We start from the raw sequence: 19,079 nt of genomic DNA, 5'->3' as shown, positions 1-19,079 counted from the left end.
GACTCAGCAGTCCACTTACACCTAAAGGAGAGTGGGCACTCCTTCGAGGACAGCCAAGTAAGGATACTGGCCAGAGAAGACCGCTGGTTTGAAAGGGGGGTCAAGGAAACCATCCATGTCAAACTGGAAAAACCATCCTTAAACAGAGGTGGTGGCCTGAGGCACTTCCTATCACCCACATACAATGCAGTCCTCCACTCCTTCCAGCAACAAAACAAACATTCACACCATTCCAGGAGACCCAGTGACTCACCACCATGTTATCCAGCAGACAAAGGGGAGACACCTCAACAGAAACTAGGTGAACGACCTGACCAACGACCCTGCTAACGACTCTCAGGTGACCACCCGGATCATTAGCATGCAAATGCTCCACAGGGGCTAAATATTTTCAAGCTCTCTCCTGTTGGATCGCAATACCTCCCGTATTGTAACTGCTAATCCGCGTGTTCTTTGAATGAAGACCTCAAGAAGAAAAATGCCAATTTCAAAATGTATTTAACAATAGAACCAATTCGAGATACAAATATTACAGAGCTCCAGGCCAGTTCATAACCCTAGCAACAACAGAGTTAATTGTCAGGGCACGAAGTCTGACAACCTAACTATCCCTTGGCCCAGTCTTTTATAGTAACACACATGCAAATTCACAATGTTCATGCAATCCAATCCAGATCCCCTGCTGGATGTCCTCGTCCTCTTCCTCCAGTCCCATTTGGTGTTGGTAGAGTTCTTCTTTTCCATTGTTTTCCCAGGTGGCCAGATCCCATTCTTCATGCAAATGTGATCATCAACCCCCTGATGTCCTGTATACAATGAGTGTTTGACACCCCCTGCCTGACTGGCTCCTGAGATAACAATAGAACAAACAACAATCCTGCAAATGGAATGTCTCTGTTCTTTATTACATTTACCAATGAGTCTACCTTGCCTAACTTCCAAGAGAAGACAGAAACATATGGTGAAACACATAACAAGATAAAGACAATTCTCAACACTCCCCAGTGATTTCAGAACTGAAGAAGCCTTCTGGATAGAAGGCGAAACGTCTTCAAGAGAAGAAACCCAGTCCAGTTGACAGAGAAAACTACCTTGGATACAATGACCTGGATGATTGAGAATCTACACAGACATCTCGATATCCGAAAGCGCCTGTGAACTTGTTTTTTATTTTACTCAAAATAATTAGTCAATAATATTATATAGTTCCATTTAAATATAATAGTTTATCATTATTTACAATATATAATAATATTGTGTTATCGCGACTCAAGTCCGCTTTCCTTTAAAGTAACGTAACCTCCAAACCACCAGGTGGCGCCGCCGACCTGTCACGTTTGCTAGGAATTAGTATGATCAATAATATGCTTCCGGCGCTATAAATGTCAATCAGTATATCATTCTGTTGTTTTTTTAATGTGTCTATTCTGCGTAAACTACCTTAGAAAATGTACAAAAGGTCGATTCTAGTAAAGATCCTCTTTATTTTCTGAATTCCGATATCCCCCTGTACCTGAATGCAACAGCAGACCAACTGCGGCCTCTCGCGAGGAGCTTCCGGTGTCTGGGGAATGTTTGTCACTGCAGTCGCGTTTGTCCAAAATGACGCTGCTAAACTCAACATTTTCATTCTTTAAACATCCCAAATAGTTTAAATTAAACCATTCTAAAGCCACTACTAGTAGGGAGGTCGCAGCTCTGTCGTAGTACCCGGCGAACACAGCGGGGAGACGGATCACTTCGCCACATGAAACGCAAAACCCGCATTCAGCGTGCGTGTGGGTGTTGTAAACACCATTGATGTGGTTGTTCCGACATCCCAGTCGGAAATAAGCAGCGACGACGTTGCGAGGAGGAGCATCCTCGACAGAAGAGGACGCACCGCAGAGCAGAGTCGACGCGGAGACGGACAGGAGCGAACATGTTCGAGAAGCGAGGAATCCCTTTTGTTCTGCTCGACGTAGTCTGCCTTGTTCTGGGTATGTATTTAAATCCCTTTCGCTGCTGACACGGGCAGATTGATAGAATCCCCCCACCATCGGCAGCGGTCTGCGTTACTGAGCCTCTTTAACGCACGACGATCAACACACGTTTACAAATTGATGATTCATTTTTTATCTGTTCAGATGCTAAAGTTCTTTTCGTCCTGACAAAGACTGTCTCTCCATTGTATGTAAATGAGAAACGCCTCGTTCAGTATATATTTTTTTTCAAATGCGAGTTTTAATCCAGCAAAGTGGCTCCAATAATTAATGTGCGTTATTTAACTGTTTCCCTATTACATACGTTTTTGCCTTTGAAAAGCCAGTTGCACTATTTGGACCAAATGCCGCTTCAGTTGCTGCAGACAGATGTATGGAATCCATAGGATGACGTCATCGCCGGCCAGGGTTGTTCGGAACCACAACACAAGTGGATTCTGACCCGTTTACCCACTGATCTTATATGTAAAGGGCCCACGATCTACCCGCAGGCAGAACCACCGTTGGGTTGACCCGGTGGTGGAGGTTCGTGAACCTCTGGGCTTTTGTGCCACTGCTGATTAAACCCGATCATCAATGATTCATAGGTTCAGGATGACTCTTAAAGCCGCAGCCGAGCCTGCTCAGTCTGCAGGATCCTGCAGCGCGGCCTGAATGACAGGCATTAAACGTGCGCACACTGCAGTGATGTTTAGCATGAGAGTCATCTACAGAGCTGCCCTGCTCACCAGCTGAAGTCTGTGTTGCATGAGTTTGTACGACTGTTGACGATAACATCTTCTGTAGTCTATTTCCAGGAGTTGCATGCGAATGAACACACGGTGGGTTGAATTGGGCTTCAGCTGATACCAGCGCAGCTTTATAAATGTCATTCTTTTTTTAAGCGTTCATTGTGGGTGAGGTCTGGAGGATCTGTTTCAGACAGAAGATTCATCGCAGCGAACGCACTGGGGTGTGTTTTCATAACCGGCATTTCCAGCTGTTGTCACCCATCAGCCTGGGCCGGGGCAGCTGACGGCGCCGACAGCTGTGCCTGGAGCTGGTAAAAATAGTTTAAAAAGCAGTGGGACGAAAAAGAGTCTTTCCTCCCCTTTACAATGGGACAAGCTGAGCGAGCAGCCCCAGAGATGACGGCCAACTCGGGACTGTCAGGACCTATTAGCTTTATCTTTATGACGCTTGCATGGAAGGACTTCGTAGCTGTGCTCGAACCAGGAAAGCCACCACGATGTAAACAGTCTTTAGTGTTGTGGGTGAGCGGTCACGCTAACTTAAGGTCCAGCTCTCCTAGTTTTCAATTGAGTTTCTGTTTTGGTACTTTTGCCCACCTTTGACCTCTTCCTCCTCCCAATCTCTCCATCCACAGGGGGTCTGCCTCTGGCAGCCTTTAACCTGGGTAAAGTGCGCCCTTATCAGAGGGGCTTTTTCTGTAACGATGACAGCATCAAGTACCCCTTCCACCACAGCACCATCACCTCCACGGTGCTGTACACTGTAGGCTTCGCGCTGCCCATTAGCTGCGTAAGTAGGACTCTCGGCTCAGCTTTGGCACATAAACTGGGAAGCACAAGAGTAGCTGGCATGTTTCAGGGTGTGCCAGGACCTCCACACTGGTAGGGTGTCCGTTTCCTGGCACACCTACAAGGAAAGTAGCCATTATTGTTATCAGCTGCTCTTGTGCTTTTTCCTGTCCAAATGTCTGCCAACACAGAGGCAGGAAAACTCCAGTAGATTTCCAGAGCTGAGACAATGCATTTGTAACTCATCATTATGGATTATATGTGAGATTAGCGCATGTTTATGGTTACTGTTAGAGTGAGCTCAGAGGAGGATGTCCACTTAAAAGCACCAATACAAATCAGATGAGACATGACTTTTACACTATTTAGGACTTCAAACACACCATAACCGGAGCCCAAGACCTCAACTCCAAAGTCACGCGCTGACCGAGCGCTCCCAAACATTTGGCTCTGATGAATCTGCTGTCTGTGTGTAATTAGTGTAACAGACATGCAGAGTGGCTTCTCTGTTCCTTGGAATAGCTTTTGGAACGGAGCGGGTGTTTTGAAGCTGTCCAGAGGCAAGGAAGTGCTGCTGGTGTGTGTGCACGTGTGAGCCCATGTGCTTCTCACTGGTGTCTGATCTCTCCAGGAAGTGGCCTGAAGGACCCCTGAAGGCTTGTTGGTTTTTTTTGTGGTGGGGGGGTGGGGGGTGGATAACTCTTATTTGCAGTCCAGCGCTGATATAACGTGCATGTTTCTCCTGCCACTCACCTGCTAATCCCTCCTGAGTTTAACCAGCATCTCTATTTTGGCTTTTTAATGTGCTTGGTGGTTTGGAAGGACCTTCTGCAGACGCAGAGGTGCATTGTGGGTCGGGGATGCCAAGAGTTGACCTTGTAAACTGAAATCTCTTTTCTTTTTTTGTTTCTCTCGTTGCTTCTCTGCTAGCCGGACTCCCCTTTGCTATACTGAATGTGAAACACAGTCCTTTCCGCCGGGGCTTTTTCTGTAGCGATGATTCGATCAAGTACCCCTATAAAGAGGACACCATTTCCTATCAGTTGTTAGGAGGTGTCATGATACCCGCCACAATACTCACTGTAAGTGCACCTGTTTTGCTCTCTGCTCACAGCTTTGTTCTGAGACTAATGCCTGTTTTTATTCCTTTAACCACTGGCCCCACACACAGATAACCATGAGACTAACTCCTGCCACTGAGCTGTTTCTGATGAAGCCCCGTGATTGGCGTTTTCAGAAGATTAGAGATGAGATGATTATTTCTGCGTGTACGGGCTGCCTCAGCAGATTCTAGTCTGTTGAATCTGCCATCTTTATCACACCACTGCTGCCTTCGTTAGCGGGAGTTGTTCATTTACTCACTGGGAGCCATTAAAGATAGCAGGGAAAAAACAAGTGAGGAGTAAACACATGCAACCAAAACGGAGCTCACATATTTCCTGGAGTTGACCGCGATCACGATAAAAGTGATCCGTTTTGTGAAATGAGGCAGTCAGGCTCTTTAATAGGAGAGGAGATAACGTGAGAGATAAAAAGTGTTATTTGGGAGGTTAGTGGGCACAAGCAAACATTCAAGGTTCAAAAACCGAGACGTAATAGAAGCTAAAACAATTACGACAGGGCTTGTTTTAAGTGGACGTCTTCCTGTTGCAGCATTCTAGTCAGGAGGATTCAGAATATCTGTGTTCAGTTTCTTCCAGTAATAGCTTGATAACCATAGTTTGTGAGCCCATCCCTTTTAATTAATGGTTCGTTATGGTTGGCCTAACTCCTGCCTCCTTCCCCTCCTCTCCACAGATGATCTTTGGCGAGTGCCTTTCAGTTTATCTAGATCGCATCAAATCCAAATCCTCCTTCGGCAGCTATGTTGCCTCCGTTTACAAAGCCGTGGGCACCTTCCTGTTCGGGGCCGCCATGAGCCAGTCGCTGACCGACATCGCCAAGTACTCCATTGGCCGGCTCAGGCCGCACTTCCTGGACGTGTGCAAGCCCGACTGGAAGTCCATCAACTGTTCATTGGGGACGTATATTGAAGACTTCACCTGCACCGGAGACAAGAGGATGAGCAACGAGGGCAGGTGGGTGCTGCATCGCAGCGCTAGAGGGTCCTCGTGTGTTTCCTGAAGCTGCTGTGTGTGTTGAGGACGCAGCGCTGGCTAATCACTCGTGCAGGAGCGGCAGCAAAGAGGATCATTTTACTGTAACATGACTCCCGTAGGGCTCAGGTTATATTTAGAGATCTGTTGGTGTGTGTTGGGGACAGAGGCTGGGAGTGAGACTAATAAAAAACAATGAGCATTTTTAGCTAATGATGTTTAAATTATTCTCAGTGACTGGTGTGTTTTTGTAGGGTGTTTTCATATCATTCCATTCAAACGTAGTCTAGATTATATTGTCATACCTGACCTTTCAAGCCCACACCCAAGCGAGGTGTGTTTGTGCTCGTGTTGAGCTGAGGTGTCCGCAGTCAAAACACAACCTCGTTACCATGAATAGAAGCTGCACCGTCCACCGAAATCACCCGTCCATCGCACCCAAGGTTCCCCGAGGGGCGTCAGCCGCCCGCTGTCCTCTGGGTTTAACAGATCCTGACGTTGTCATTCCTCTTCCTCGCAGGCTTTCCTTCTACTCCGGCCACTCCTCTTTCTCCATGTACTGCATGCTCTTCCTGGCCGTAAGTTCCATCACGCGGTGCATATTTACTACCAGTGGGTAATGACAGGCACACATTCTTCAGATTCAGGCAGTTGCTTGTCTTATTCTTCCAGTTTTTTTTATTAAAATTGAATGTAAATCAGAACTTTATAATAATAACCTCTTTAATCGGGTTTTATCGTTAGAGTGTATATTCAAATACACTGAATGTACAATGTTGGCAGCTTAAGTAATGAATCTGTTATTAGCCAGTTAGCTTAGCATTAACATTTTAGTGCTGAGTTGGTTTCAGATTAGATCTGAAATCTGCATCACCGATGATTCAGCAGAGCTCGATCTGCTGTGCAGCTCAGGTTCTTGACAGATTGTAGAATAACACAAGACACAGGCCAAAGTCCTGGCATCAGTTTAGCTCCGTCTCCCTCCGGAAGAACACGGCTATAGCGTAAACAAGTGTGACAGGAAATGGCTCCAGATAAGGCAGCCATGTTGGATGTCTGGATTCACCTCAACTGTGTTGTGAGTCTAAACACAACTGTCCTCCTCAGCTCTACCTGCAGGCCCGTCTAAAGGCCCCATGGGCTCGGCTCTTCAGGCCCACAATCCAGTTTTTCTTGATCGCCGCGTCAGTTTACACGGGATTGTCCAGGGTGTCGGATTATAAACACCACTGGAGCGACGTGCTGATGGGGCTCCTGCAGGGGGCCCTCATGGCCCTGCTGGTGGTAAATCCCTTCAAGCTTCTGATGCACTTCAGCGGCACCAGAAGAAATTGAGCGACGAATCTAAACTCTTGCCTTTTCCCACTCGTCCTGCAGGTTTTCTTCGTGTCTGACTTTTTCAAGCCACGCGTAGACCTCTGCAAAAAGGTGGACATCCCACACACCAGCCTGCAGGAGACTCCCACCAACGGAAACCACTTTGAGTCCCAGTTAAGCTAATGGAAAGGTGGACGACCTCTGCGCCCCTCTGGCCTTCCACCCCACGGTTCCCTGCATGGACAAACAGAGTAAGGAAGCTCCTGGAAGACCCTGCACCCCTGTGCTGCTTATGGAAGCTCCACCTCAGGCTCAGATTTATTAGGATTTTCTTTTTAAAAGTAATTTACCGTCTCTGTCCCTCGCCTGTCATCCCGGACTGAGGCAGATGTAAGATAGGAGTGATGCGTTCACGTCTGAGGCAGCGGGAAGTCTTAACCGCATGGGGCCGGGGGGGTGGGGGGGATCAGAGGGTTGGAAACCTGTGAATGTAACCTTGCTTTGTGCTTTTGGCCCCTGACCTGGGGTTAGCCGCTCATTGTGATTTAGGGCCAGTTTTTAGTTCTCTGCTGCCTTAAGTCCAGTTTTAACTTCAGGGCTATTTATAAAGAGGAATGTTTGCTTCACGCTCACGAACCGCTGACTCCAGGTCAGCGCCGTCCGACTCTGGCGCTCAGGGGAAGCGTGTTAAAGAGCAGGCGGTCAGTTTACGTCTCGTGTTGCCTTTGCTGGATGCCTGCTGCTGCTCCCTGTGTGTATATACCACTATAAACAGAGCAACTTTGTATAACCTGTACGTACAAAACAAATCACCAGACTTTTATTAAAAGCAACTATGTACAAATGTCTCCTCTAAAACAAGCCATTTTACTTGTTAACAAACACGATGTCATGCGTGTCGTAAGATTAAGGCAGGAACATTTTCAGATGACACCACTGTTGTAATGGAAAATAAAAACGTTCAGTTTTTCTGACCACAACATGGTTTTGCGTTCTTTAAACGATACTGATTTAAATAACCAGTCGAAGGTCTACAGGTAGAGGCTGGCAGCAAATACGATGTCTCTCTTGATTTTGGTAATTCCTGGAAGACACAGAAACGGACAGAAATCTGCTTTAGTAACATGTTATTACACCTGCAACGAGTATATTTAATCTACATTTGAATTATAGACTGCTGATGCATGTTGACAAAAAAAATGAATTACTGGAGATGGATAATCTGGGATTTGTCCTGGAATAGAGGCCAAGAAACTTCAGTGAGTTAACGCGACACATTTGTTCCAACTTTAAGATGACTAAACTGATCAAACGTGTCACAGGTGAGGTCATCTGGATTCTGGAACTCACTGATTGAGCAACTTTGGACTCTGATGCAACCTGATTTCAGAATGAAGGCTTTTATCAGAGCGGCTCCAAACACCAGGAGAGTCTGGGGCGCTGCCAAACCCCCACAGACCTCAGAACACGCACCCTTCCTGTTACAGGCAGCTGTGAGGGATTGATGTCTAAAACTGGACCTGGGAACATCTGGACCACTCCTAATCTCGTCCTCTTATTAACCAGACCGTGCGGCGCCAGGTGTTGGATTTATCGTCCAACGAGCATCCAAACGTGAGGCTCTGAATGTTCGCACCTTCGGCAAACTTGTTCTCCAGCTCCGTGTTGCCAATGGCCTTTGCTGCAGAGCACATCTGTCGCAACACCTCCTCCAGACGGCGCATGCAGCGGATGATGCTCCCTGCAGGAGACACACACACACACACACACACGCTTTAATATCTGCGTGTTTAGTCTGAAAAACGTTCTAACAGCAGATTCGGATCAAAACCTCTCTCCCTCCCCTTCAACCCTCCCACCTGCGAAACTTAAACTTATCTTTTGAAACAGAAATGACCATATCTATATTTGTTTTCAGGAATTCCGAAAACTCCCTTTAGTTTTACAACTCTGACCTCGCAGTTATGCCAAGACGTCGGTTTTTAAACAATGAGGTCACTGCTGGGAGTCGTAGATAAACATAATCTCGGCTGAAGGTTTAAACAATCTGAACAAACTTTTAGCCAGGAGCTTTGAAAACACCTTAAAAGCATCAAATCTAAAATAGCGGTAGAAATTTAACCACACAGACTTCTGACGACCAAAGATTGCCCGTTAAATCTGTTATTGATGGATGACTGATCTTTTTCCCCTCATTTGTCAGTTCAGATTCCCTCTCCGAGCCTTCCCGTCGTAGATCGTCTTCAGCACAAACACGAGAGATCGTAATCGTAAAAATGATACAACAGGGAATCTGAAATTTGGGAATTGAAACACACGGGTGGCAACAAACAGAAGCTGCTGGAAAGGGAAGTGGCGCAGGCAGTCGTTTCCAGTTCTGCCAGCATTTCCTGCTAAGCTAACGACCGCCGAGGGGATCGAGGGCTCCGGCTTCCTGTCTACCTTCGAAAACATCCGTCATCTTGCAGATCTGTGCGAACGTGGAGCCGTTGGCCCAGGCGTAAACCACGTCCATCAGGTGAGGCTTGAACTGGTTCAAATACGTCTCCTCGTCCACGTCCAGCTTGGCGTCTGCCGAGACTTTGGCGATGCGCTTCGCACACTCCTGGATACAACAAAGGAGGACGGAGGTCCTGTTTAGACAAGTCTGAGGACGACCGCTCGGCTGTGGTCAAACCGTCTCACCTGCATCTGCCTCAAAGGTGCAGCCAGTTGTTCCGTCAGTTTCGGCATCTCGCTGGCCTGGGGGGGGACACAAAAATAAAGATGACGTGTGCCCGCAGCAGCTGAGTAAAGGGCAGCTGTGATTCATTTCCAGAATAAGAAAAGAAGCGTGTTAACCATGGACAAACATGTCCACCTCAGGGGTCCTATTGATGGCCATCGATGGGACTGGGGGGACTGGGAGGACTGGGATCGGCCGTTTATGTGGCCGTTCAGAGAGGCCTGGGTTTGTTTGGAGGGTTACGAGGGGGTTTCTGCTCCTTTGCTCTTACGTTTTCCTGGAAGACGAAGCAGGACAGCAGGGCGGTGGCCTGCTCCACCGTCAGGTCGTTGAAGAGGCCGTTGAAAATCATCTCCGTCAGCAGGAGCTCGTCGCCGCTAGAGACACGGATGCAGGACGTCAGCGACCGATAAAGCGGCCCTTACAGTTCAGACTCAATAACCGGGCTGTGCGGTGCCCCTCTACCTGCTGATTTCACAGGCCACCCGTCCCTTCATCTCGATGACGTCGGAGGGGCTGGCGAATCCCAGACGCCTCAGGACCCTCTTCCTGCACTTGAGCTGGTCCATCTGCAGGACGGTTTGAGCCTTCTTCAGCTCCCGCTTGGATGCCCGAATATCTGCTCCGATCTGAACACGCAAGCACAGAAATCCTTACAGGCAACAGCAGCAGGGATACAGTGGAATATTCCCTTTATTTACCAGCAGATTAGAAGGGATCTAATCTACTTTACCCTTTAACCACCACCACAAGGACTGAATGTGTTTGGAGGAGCGAGGGGAGGTGCACACAGACACACGCTTAAAACGAGATGAACATAAAGTCAGGGAGAGAAATGAGATTAAGGATTACAGTTGTGGAAAAGGGATTAGAGAAATGCAAACAGGAGCAGGTTAATCAAGAGAGGTGATTACACAGTTACACAGTCAGACTTTATAAAAGACGGGTGGAGCCACTGAAGCGTCCCGCATCAATCACACTGCCCTTTAATCCCACAGCAGGGTCAACCAAACACTCCTCAGTCGTTCCGCGAGGCTGCTGACGTGTGTTTGGAGGGGATGTCGTGGTGCTGCACCTTCAGAAGTGGGTTGTTCTGACACCTGTTTCTTTTGTATTTGTGCCTGACAACGTCACAGGACGTGCGTTTCATGTCTGGGGTCCAACATAATGTAACAGAGCCAGGAGGGAGGTTTCCTTGCTGCTGTGGTTCAATGTTTTTCTGTTATCTGACCTACAGCTGAGGGTGGCGTCTTAAACGCCCAAAATAATTTACAACCCTTCTTCCTGTATTTGTTTAATTATAAGGCCAAAGGCAGGAAAAGATAAGCGAAGGTCACTGATTGCAATCTAACAAATGTGGGAGCAACAGAGATTTAAAAAGGCCCGCCTGAGCTTTTTTAATCTTTGTTTTTAGGTCTATAATGCTGTAATGTGACCTTTAGCAGGGTTTTGATTCTCACCAGCGCTTTCTTCTCACAGAGAGCGTAGACGGATTCCAGGTTGGGATCGCTGTGCAGGGGGTGCGAGTACATGCGGTGCTCAAAGGCCTCCACCTTCTGGATGATTTTCTTCAGGGCCTGGTCTTTGATGCCCATGTCGTCCACGGGGTCCAGCAGGGGAATCCCGTCTGGGAAACGTTTCTGCACCTCCTGTAGTCAAAGAGCAGCTCCGTTGACTGATCTTGGATCAGTTGTGTGCATTTCAAATGGGCGCCATGGTGATACCTGGATAGACTTGAGCATCAGCTGCCGGTTGTCCAGAGGCTTCAAGTCTTTAGGGATGTAAAGGCGAACCGAGCTGAGGGCGCTCAGGAGTTGCACCATCACCGGGACAACCTGGAGAAACAAGTCACGTTGCAGAGACCTGCCGTGCTGTGCTGTGTGTGTGTGTTTGTGTGTGAGACAACTTGGTTTCCGTGTGTTCTCTCTACCCACCTGCATCTCTCCCACCTCTCCCGGGGCGGCGGGTTTCGCCGCCTCGGTCGCAGAGTCTTTGACGCTCTCCTTACTGCAGTGGAGCAGAACCTCCACCACGTACAGCGGCTCCGCGTCGGTGCTGCTCTGAACGGGGAAACACACACGGTCACACACTCCTCAAACGGAGTGATGTGTGTTTGTACACCAAAAATCTCCACTGACCTTCACGTTAGTCTTCTTGTTGAAGTTGACGACGACCCCCCAGCCGAAGTCGGCGTCTTCATTCTTCACCTGTGGCGAAAAAACGCGCGGAGCCGTGAGAACTGGAGTAGCGAGCGGGCGATAAAAGGGCGAGTGCGAGTGGCTCTACCTTCACAAGGCGCCCTGGCTGCAGGAAGGGCAGACAGTACTTGGGCCTGTGGATGAACTCCTGGATCTCTTTACCGAGTTTGGCCAACTGCTGTCGGATTTTAAAGTAGGTGACCACGCTCTCCTGGTTGGGAATCTCAATGGTGTGGTATTGCTCTTCGTACTTCTTTATTTCTGCAGGCGCCAAAATCAGCCGTGTGGGTTCAAAATAAATGAATAAGAATGCTGACACAGCGAATGTGCGCATGCACTTACTCTCCACCACGCCGGGGAGGGCCCTGTAGTGCTGAAACTGATAGAAGGACTTCTCCAGCATGTACTCGGGGTTGATCTCTTCGACTCGCAGCAGGTTGAGCACCATGTTGTAGGTGAGGTGAAACGCGCTGTTTAAAGGATCGGCCGAGCCCTGAGCAGCGCGGGACAGCGCTTTTAGACCGTTACACTCGGGACTTTCACATTAAAATGCATGAAATGATCAAAAGTTCCGTTTATGTGACAGCTGCAAATGCACGGGTGAAGCATTTCACATGAATCAAAATTTGCAAACACCACCGGGGGGAGTGGTTTAAATTGGCATCATGGAGGCGCCAGTGCTGAACGGTCCGTCTGATCAGACTCTGGCAGGTCGTTACCTCAGGCACAGAAAAGTGAAACAACCCTGCTGCCGTCTCTTTCAACGTACCTTGAGCAGCTGCTTTCCCACAGCTGGACTCATCTTCTCATCCACCATAAAGATAACAATGCCCCTGTCGTCCATTCCTCTCCTCCCAGCTCGCCCGGACATCTGGATGTATTCGCCTGACGTGATCTAGGTCATGGCGAGCAAAGAGCGATAGCACAAAAGAGGTGGAAGATAACGTACGCATCGGTTATTTGTCCAACAAGCAGGCGGGGAAGATCTGGCTGAGATCCAAACAATGACGGTGTCTTGTGAGGGAGACGGAGCCGTTTCCACATGGCTGGGATTACACCCGTCTCTCAACAACAATCCCAGCAATAAAAACACTCAAAACAACAGATCACGTTCAAACTGATCCGACATTTGTTTCAGACGGCTCTTGATTCAAAACACTACATTGAAGGAATGAGTTTTGTGTGTTAAATGTGCCTGCGTGGAGCTTTGGCACAACTCACACACCAGATGTACCAGATGAACTTCTTGTGGAGGACTGCATGTGTGGGGTGCAGATCCATGCATGTGTGGTGTAGACGGAGGTGTTTTTTAGTTTGACGTCGGTTCCACGCGCGGCCCCCCGCCTCATGTAAACAATACGTGGCTGTTTATGTGGCGCTGCGAGCAGCAGGACTTTCAGGACCGTACAAGGCCTCAGAGCAGCAGCTCCATGCTGCAGACCTGGACAGCACGGTTTACAGAGGCCCGTTGGCTGATCGTCCAAAAAAGGGACGTTGTTTGAAAAATGCAACATGTGGAAAGACGTGAAATGTGCGAGAGTGTGTGTGTGTGTGTGTGCATAAACGTGTGTTCTTACAAAGCGGTGACTCTTGCCATCAAACTTGCGAGCGCTGGTGAAGAGCACAGTGCGGGCTGGCATGTTGATGCCCATGGCGAAGGTCTCGGTAGCAAATAAAGCCTGGGAGGAGAGCAACAACACGATTGGTCCACCTTTCACCTCCAAACACGTCAACAGAGTGAGGCTGAGATCGTAGCATTAGCACCTTTAGCAGGCCTTCGGAGAAAAGGATCTCTATGGTCTCCTTCAGGATGGGCAGCAAACCTCCGTGATGGATCCCGATCCCCCTCTTCAGGAGCGGCAGCACGTGCTCCACCTGACGATCACACACGACATGTAAATAAGAGCAGGCTTCCTCGGAGGAATAGACGCGTCGGGACAGAAGAGTGGAGAAAAATGGAAAAGTGATTAACAGTTGGACGGCGTTGTAACCTCGACTGTATCTGTCAACCAATGATTACATCAGTGCAGCTGGTTCTCATAATGTGACTCAGCAGAAACGGAGAACAACAGGAGGAGTGCTGGAGTCTGCTGACACCACTATTTACATTTACTGCAGCAATTTACATCTTTGCCGAGCACAAAAACTTATGAGAGTGGGGGTTTGAAAAGCTCTCCTCACCTGAGGGAGTTTCTTATCTTCATCAGAGAGACAGTCCACTGCGTTGTTGAACACCTCCTCCACCAAACGCTTCTCATCATCTGCAAACATTGTGAAACTTAAAAAGTTTAACCTGAAAAATAAAAGCGGCGCCACATTTCCAATCCACACTTTAATATAATACTGTGCTGGCAAATTACTCCTGTCGTCTTCCAAGTGGAAACTTATTCACTGGTCTTTCTTTACTCAAGCTATTCTGGGAAATATTCTCTCTTTTGGGCCTGCTTCAGTCAGAATCTTGGACTTCCTCAAAGTCTGATTATTCAAATGCTTCAGTGTCCAACTTGAACAACAAAGCAGCTCCACTAACAACATAGAAACCCTGACAAGCAGTCAGCCCAACTCCACGACGCCAGTCTCACAGCCAAATACAAAAAAAAAAACATACCACCCAGCCAGCACCACACACACACACACACACACACACACACACACACACACACACACACGCACACACACGCACACACACGCACACACACAAAATTCACTAAAGAAAAAGAAAAAAAACCAAAACATTCATTTACACTAAAATTGCCCACGGCCGATTTGGTCATCAAATGTGACGCGTTCGAGGTAAATCTTTACATATCAAACACAGAAACCCTACTGGAAGACAAAAGCCAAAAATGATACCGTCTGAGTGGAACCATGTCATGAGAGCGGACTGCCGGGCGGCAATTGCATTGTCACTTCTAATTGTGTCTACTGTACACCTGGATGACAACCGGCGGTACCTTTTGTTGCCAACTGGGACCATCAAGCTCAACAAATGTGGTTTAACCAGATTAAAAATGTAATTTCATCATGGAGGTGTTGCAGCATTCATAACACTCCTGCTCATTCGAAATGTTGATGTAATGGTGGAGAGCAGGACTGAACAGCCCATCATAAAGAAGCAACCTCAGTGGACCACACCAACAGATTTCATCCATTTGGGGTAAAAAGAAATGAGAAAAACAACAACTCGGTGACAAAGAGACAGTCCTTCAGTTGGTCTCTGTGCTCAGCACCAGCTGGTCCTCATACTCCGACACGTGTGAGTGTCACAGCCAGAGAGAACATGGACAGAGGAAGAGAAGAGGAAGTGAGGGAGGAGTCCTGTTGAGAACGAGGGGAAGAGCGTACGACTGGCCTCACACAATTCCAGGACAGCAACAGCTTACACGCACATACTGAAGGAACACTGATTTCACAAAGTGATTGTGAAAATTAAAGCTCACAGAGCTGATGTCAGGAAAACACAGGTATAAATACAAGCAAGAAACGTAGCGCAAATTTTCTTCCATCCAATTCCTTTTTCTCCTCATTAGAAGAGACCGGAGACTCTGACTACTGGATTATTACAGTGTTCTTTTCCCAGCATGCTAAATTTAAGGAAATCTAAACACTTTCCATGGCAAAAAACTCAAATTTACCGTAACAAATTAGCATGGGCTGAGATATTTTCCATTTCTTTTAACGCAATATTGATGAAAGAGAAAAATCCTTTCACTGTTGAACATGAAAACCCTTTTTCTATTTAAGAAATAAACCCAACAAAGTAGAATTAAGGAGGAAAAAGTTTGTCAAGTGAGTTATCACACGTTTTCTATCACTGGTGGAGGACAGCCAATATCAATTTACTGATGGATGATGTTCATTCTGCTCATAATGCAACTTCCAGCCAGCATGCGTGCAGAGAGAGTCAGCCGAATTAATGGCGCAGGAAAATGGAGCCGTTCAGCTGTGGCTGCCAGCAATTTAACATATTGGTGAAACATTTCTCTTGCCTCATTTCTCCTCCCTCTTCCAACTCTTAATGCAACCGTTTGTGCAAAGACTCTTTGCTGGCCAACACCGCAAGAATTGACAAGCGTGCACACTGTTAATGGAAACTCTCTCAACTCTCGCATGTTGGCATCATTTTAATACATAAAGAAAATAATTATTTTGCTAGAAAATGATAATCATTCTGATACAAGTATAATTGGAAATGCAAATCTAAGCTCACATTTGAATGCTTATTTCCCTTGACTGACAGTACAAACCCACATGAGAGTTTATTTTTGCACAAAAACACTTCAGAGACCACTTCAGGCTAACTCACATGACCTGTGTGCCAAAGGTGAAGTGAACAGAAGACACACATGACGTTAAACAAGACCAGTTATTTGCATACATGACTGATGTGTGTTTGCAGATTTACATACCTTTGTTAAAATCTAATTTGGCCACCTGTAGAGCATAGGCTTCACATTCTTTCTTGCTGAAGCTGAAGATGATAACTGGCTGGAAATTCCTCTCCATGATCATCTTTACGATCTTGAACACGCTAGATGGGCCTGAGGAGCAAACAGCACCATGTATTTTGTAAATTTTCTGAAGACGTTTTACGACAATTTATCATTTAACAACAGACACAAACCTTTAGTGCCTCCTTTCCGCCCTCTGGGGTCCCACTTCCCACCTCCGCTGGCTCCCCCAGAATCTCCGGCATCTCTAAGTACCTGCATGGCTGTGTTAAAATTGTCCTCTCTGAAATCTCCCTAAAAAAATAAAATAAAATAAAAAAATAGATGAACAATTACCTTAATAATAAACATATCTACAATATGTATATTCTAGTAGGTATATACATAAAATAGAAACAGTATCTATGTCCATACACTTTTTCTTCTCTTACATTCTCATCAACAACCAAGTGGAGTCCGTCGCCCCCTGCTGGGAATATGTAGTGTTGCAGTGGTGTGGGACGGTAGTCGGTGTAGACGACATGGCACGGCTACAAAACGAATAAATGTAAAAGTTCTGTTGTAATGAACCAAGAAGGATGATCTTTTTTTGCCAGGCTGAGTTTTTTTGCATATATGAGGAGAGAAAAGTGGTTAATTTAAAAGCACCCCACCTGTTTATGAAGGTGACAAATCCACTCAGCGAACTGCCTGGCGTTGGGGATAGTGGCTGACAGGAAAACGTAATGCACATTATCAGGAAGAAGAATGATGGTCTCCTCCCATACAACGCCTCTCTCTGAAATTAGTCACAGAACGCGGTGCAATTTGTTACAATCAATGTTGTATATTCTCCCAAGACTGTTCCAAAACTCCCTGCAGGTTTCTCCCTTATTGTTTCTGCACACACCTGCATCTCTCATGTAATGGATTTCATCAAAGATGACCCATGCCACCTCCCTCATGATTTCAGAGCCTCGGTACAGCATACTCCTCAGGATCTGGGAGCAAAATCAGCTTAATATCAGAAAAAAAAAGAGTGCGTTGCCCAAGCTGGGAGAAATTTACAGTCTGCTCTTTCATTGAACACAATATCTCACCTCTGTTGTCATGACAAGGCAGGAGGCAGTGGGGTTGATGGTGACGTCACCAGTCATCAGCCCCACGTCTTGGAATTCCTCATACATCTCCCTGTATTTCTGGTTGGAGAGGGCCTTGATGGGACTGGTGAAAATCACTCTCTGTTTCTCTCTGAGTGCCAATGCAATGGCATACCTGTGTGGAGGAGACAAGCATCAAGGCTTTATCAGGTCAACGGGTTTCTTAAATGGAGGGATAGGTGCGGTATAGACACTCACTCAGCACACACGGTTTTGCCAGCAGAAGTGTGCGCAGACACAAGGACAGACTCATTGTTATCAATACACAAAATGGCCTCCCGCTGGAAGGGGTCGAGAATAAACGGATATTCCTGCAAATCAAATAAGACAGGTTAGTACAAAAGAGCGTGCAGTCCTCTCCTCTTTTTAAAAAAAATTAACACAAGAAAATATCTGGATAATGTACCTTGGCTGCCTTCCCCACTCGTGGTTTTAGTGGTTTATACTGGTCGTTGACAGGAAGAGCAACCTTGAAAGGAAAAACAGACATTTTAATAATCCAGTTTTGAATTATAGATCAGGACAAAAACATGATGTGCTTCATCTGGCACAGCATTTTAAATTAAGGGATGAGGTTTTGAAGGAGTATTATTCAGTGACACAGAGTGCCTGAGAGCGTGATTTAATACCTCGTGAGTGCAGCCTTCCACAGTTTCCACTGGTTCCACCTTCACTTGGGGCATAAATTCTGCAAGACTGAAGTGAAATGTGAGTCACACAGCAGCATCAAAGCATCATCACAACACCCTCGAAATAAATGACATAAATCACAAACACCTGTCCAAAATAGTACTAGCCTTGGCAATTAATATAATAAGCGATGTTATAACTTGCATGGGGTGATATAAATTACTGAGGAGCTTTTGAAATTGGGTATTATTTTGAGTGGTATATTATATCCAACCACATAACCACTGTCATGTTTGTAGTCAGAAAACCAAAAGCAGAGAAATAAAGATGTATTCTTACAAAACTATGGGTACATATATTTAGTTTGGCACATTGGACATACATTCCATACCACTGGGAAACAATGGATTCATACAGCATTTAGTGGTGTAAAATCAAAGTTACTTTAGCCACAAATAAGACATAGCCCTTACTTAAGTTCATTGGCTGATATAAGCTGAGACTTTTTCGCAAACACCTCCTCTCCACCATCACTGTCTGCCTTCCTCTTGCCTCGGAGAGACGGACCAGGGTCCACGTCTGGTCCATCTTTACCAACAGCTTTCCTGGAAAGGGGAGAATATACCGGTACAGTCCTCAGACAACCCAAAGAAAGATAGCGCATCAAAGAATGACAAGGTGTCAGTCTATACCGCGAACATTAGGTGCAGCAAAGTCAAACGTTAATTAGCTAATTGGCCGATCAGTGAGCGTTTCTAAGGCACGAACAACCATGTTACTTTCGAGTTCCGTCAGACAAACACTGATCATTTTAGTTCCGAATACCAAATATAAATGACTTTTCACAACCTCAACTTACCCGATATCTGTTGTTAAGGAAGCGGGGACGTTTTTACCCGTAGACGTTTGTTCATCATCGTCAAACACGCTGAACAAATTATCTCCAAAGGCGTCCGCCATGACGGTTAGTGGCACACTTCCCACAATACAACACGAGGCTGTGCCGGGTAATACTTCCGGT

At 46.6% G+C, this 19,079-nt stretch overlaps 2 protein-coding genes across 3 annotated transcripts; one reads left to right on the top strand and one right to left on the bottom strand.

The window, feature by feature from the left end:
- Positions 1 to 1,566: 1,566 nt before the first annotated feature.
- On the top strand, positions 1,567 to 7,759 carry plpp1a (phospholipid phosphatase 1a). Of its 2 annotated transcripts, none has more exons than XM_057019579.1 (6): positions 1,567 to 1,979; positions 4,433 to 4,584; positions 5,300 to 5,580; positions 6,119 to 6,176; positions 6,706 to 6,882; positions 6,976 to 7,759. In XM_057019579.1, the coding sequence occupies exons 1-6, from the start codon at positions 1,922 to 1,924 to the stop codon at positions 7,096 to 7,098; spliced, it is 849 nt and encodes a 282-aa protein (XP_056875559.1). In that variant the 5' UTR covers positions 1,567 to 1,921; the 3' UTR covers positions 7,099 to 7,759. The 2 variants fall into 2 exon arrangements, with proteins under 2 accessions (XP_056875559.1, XP_056875558.1); XM_057019578.1 differs by lacking the exon at positions 4,433 to 4,584 and adding an exon at positions 3,349 to 3,503 and having other exon boundaries at positions 1,571 to 1,979.
- Positions 7,714 to 19,074, bottom strand: mtrex (Mtr4 exosome RNA helicase). The gene is made up of 27 exons (XM_057019568.1): positions 18,918 to 19,074; positions 18,532 to 18,663; positions 18,058 to 18,124; positions 17,835 to 17,897; positions 17,627 to 17,739; positions 17,369 to 17,543; positions 17,179 to 17,269; positions 16,943 to 17,067; positions 16,721 to 16,819; positions 16,463 to 16,583; positions 16,248 to 16,379; positions 14,020 to 14,099; positions 13,603 to 13,713; positions 13,416 to 13,517; positions 12,608 to 12,733; positions 12,181 to 12,331; positions 11,927 to 12,099; positions 11,779 to 11,847; positions 11,575 to 11,700; positions 11,365 to 11,475; positions 11,101 to 11,289; positions 10,106 to 10,269; positions 9,912 to 10,017; positions 9,601 to 9,657; positions 9,358 to 9,520; positions 8,552 to 8,656; positions 7,714 to 7,999 (listed from the first exon to the last, which is right to left on the bottom strand). The coding sequence occupies exons 1-27, from the start codon at positions 19,016 to 19,018 to the stop codon at positions 7,947 to 7,949; spliced, it is 3,105 nt and encodes a 1,034-aa protein (XP_056875548.1). The 5' UTR covers positions 19,019 to 19,074; the 3' UTR covers positions 7,714 to 7,946.
- Positions 19,075 to 19,079: the final 5 nt, after the last annotated feature.

The sequence above is a fragment of the Takifugu flavidus genome, chromosome 20, assembly GCF_003711565.1.
Source record: "Takifugu flavidus isolate HTHZ2018 chromosome 20, ASM371156v2, whole genome shotgun sequence".
NCBI lineage: Eukaryota > Metazoa > Chordata > Actinopteri > Tetraodontiformes > Tetraodontidae > Takifugu > Takifugu flavidus.
The sequence above is the reverse complement of the archived record's forward strand: the minus strand, read 5'-3'. Positions and strand labels throughout refer to the sequence as shown.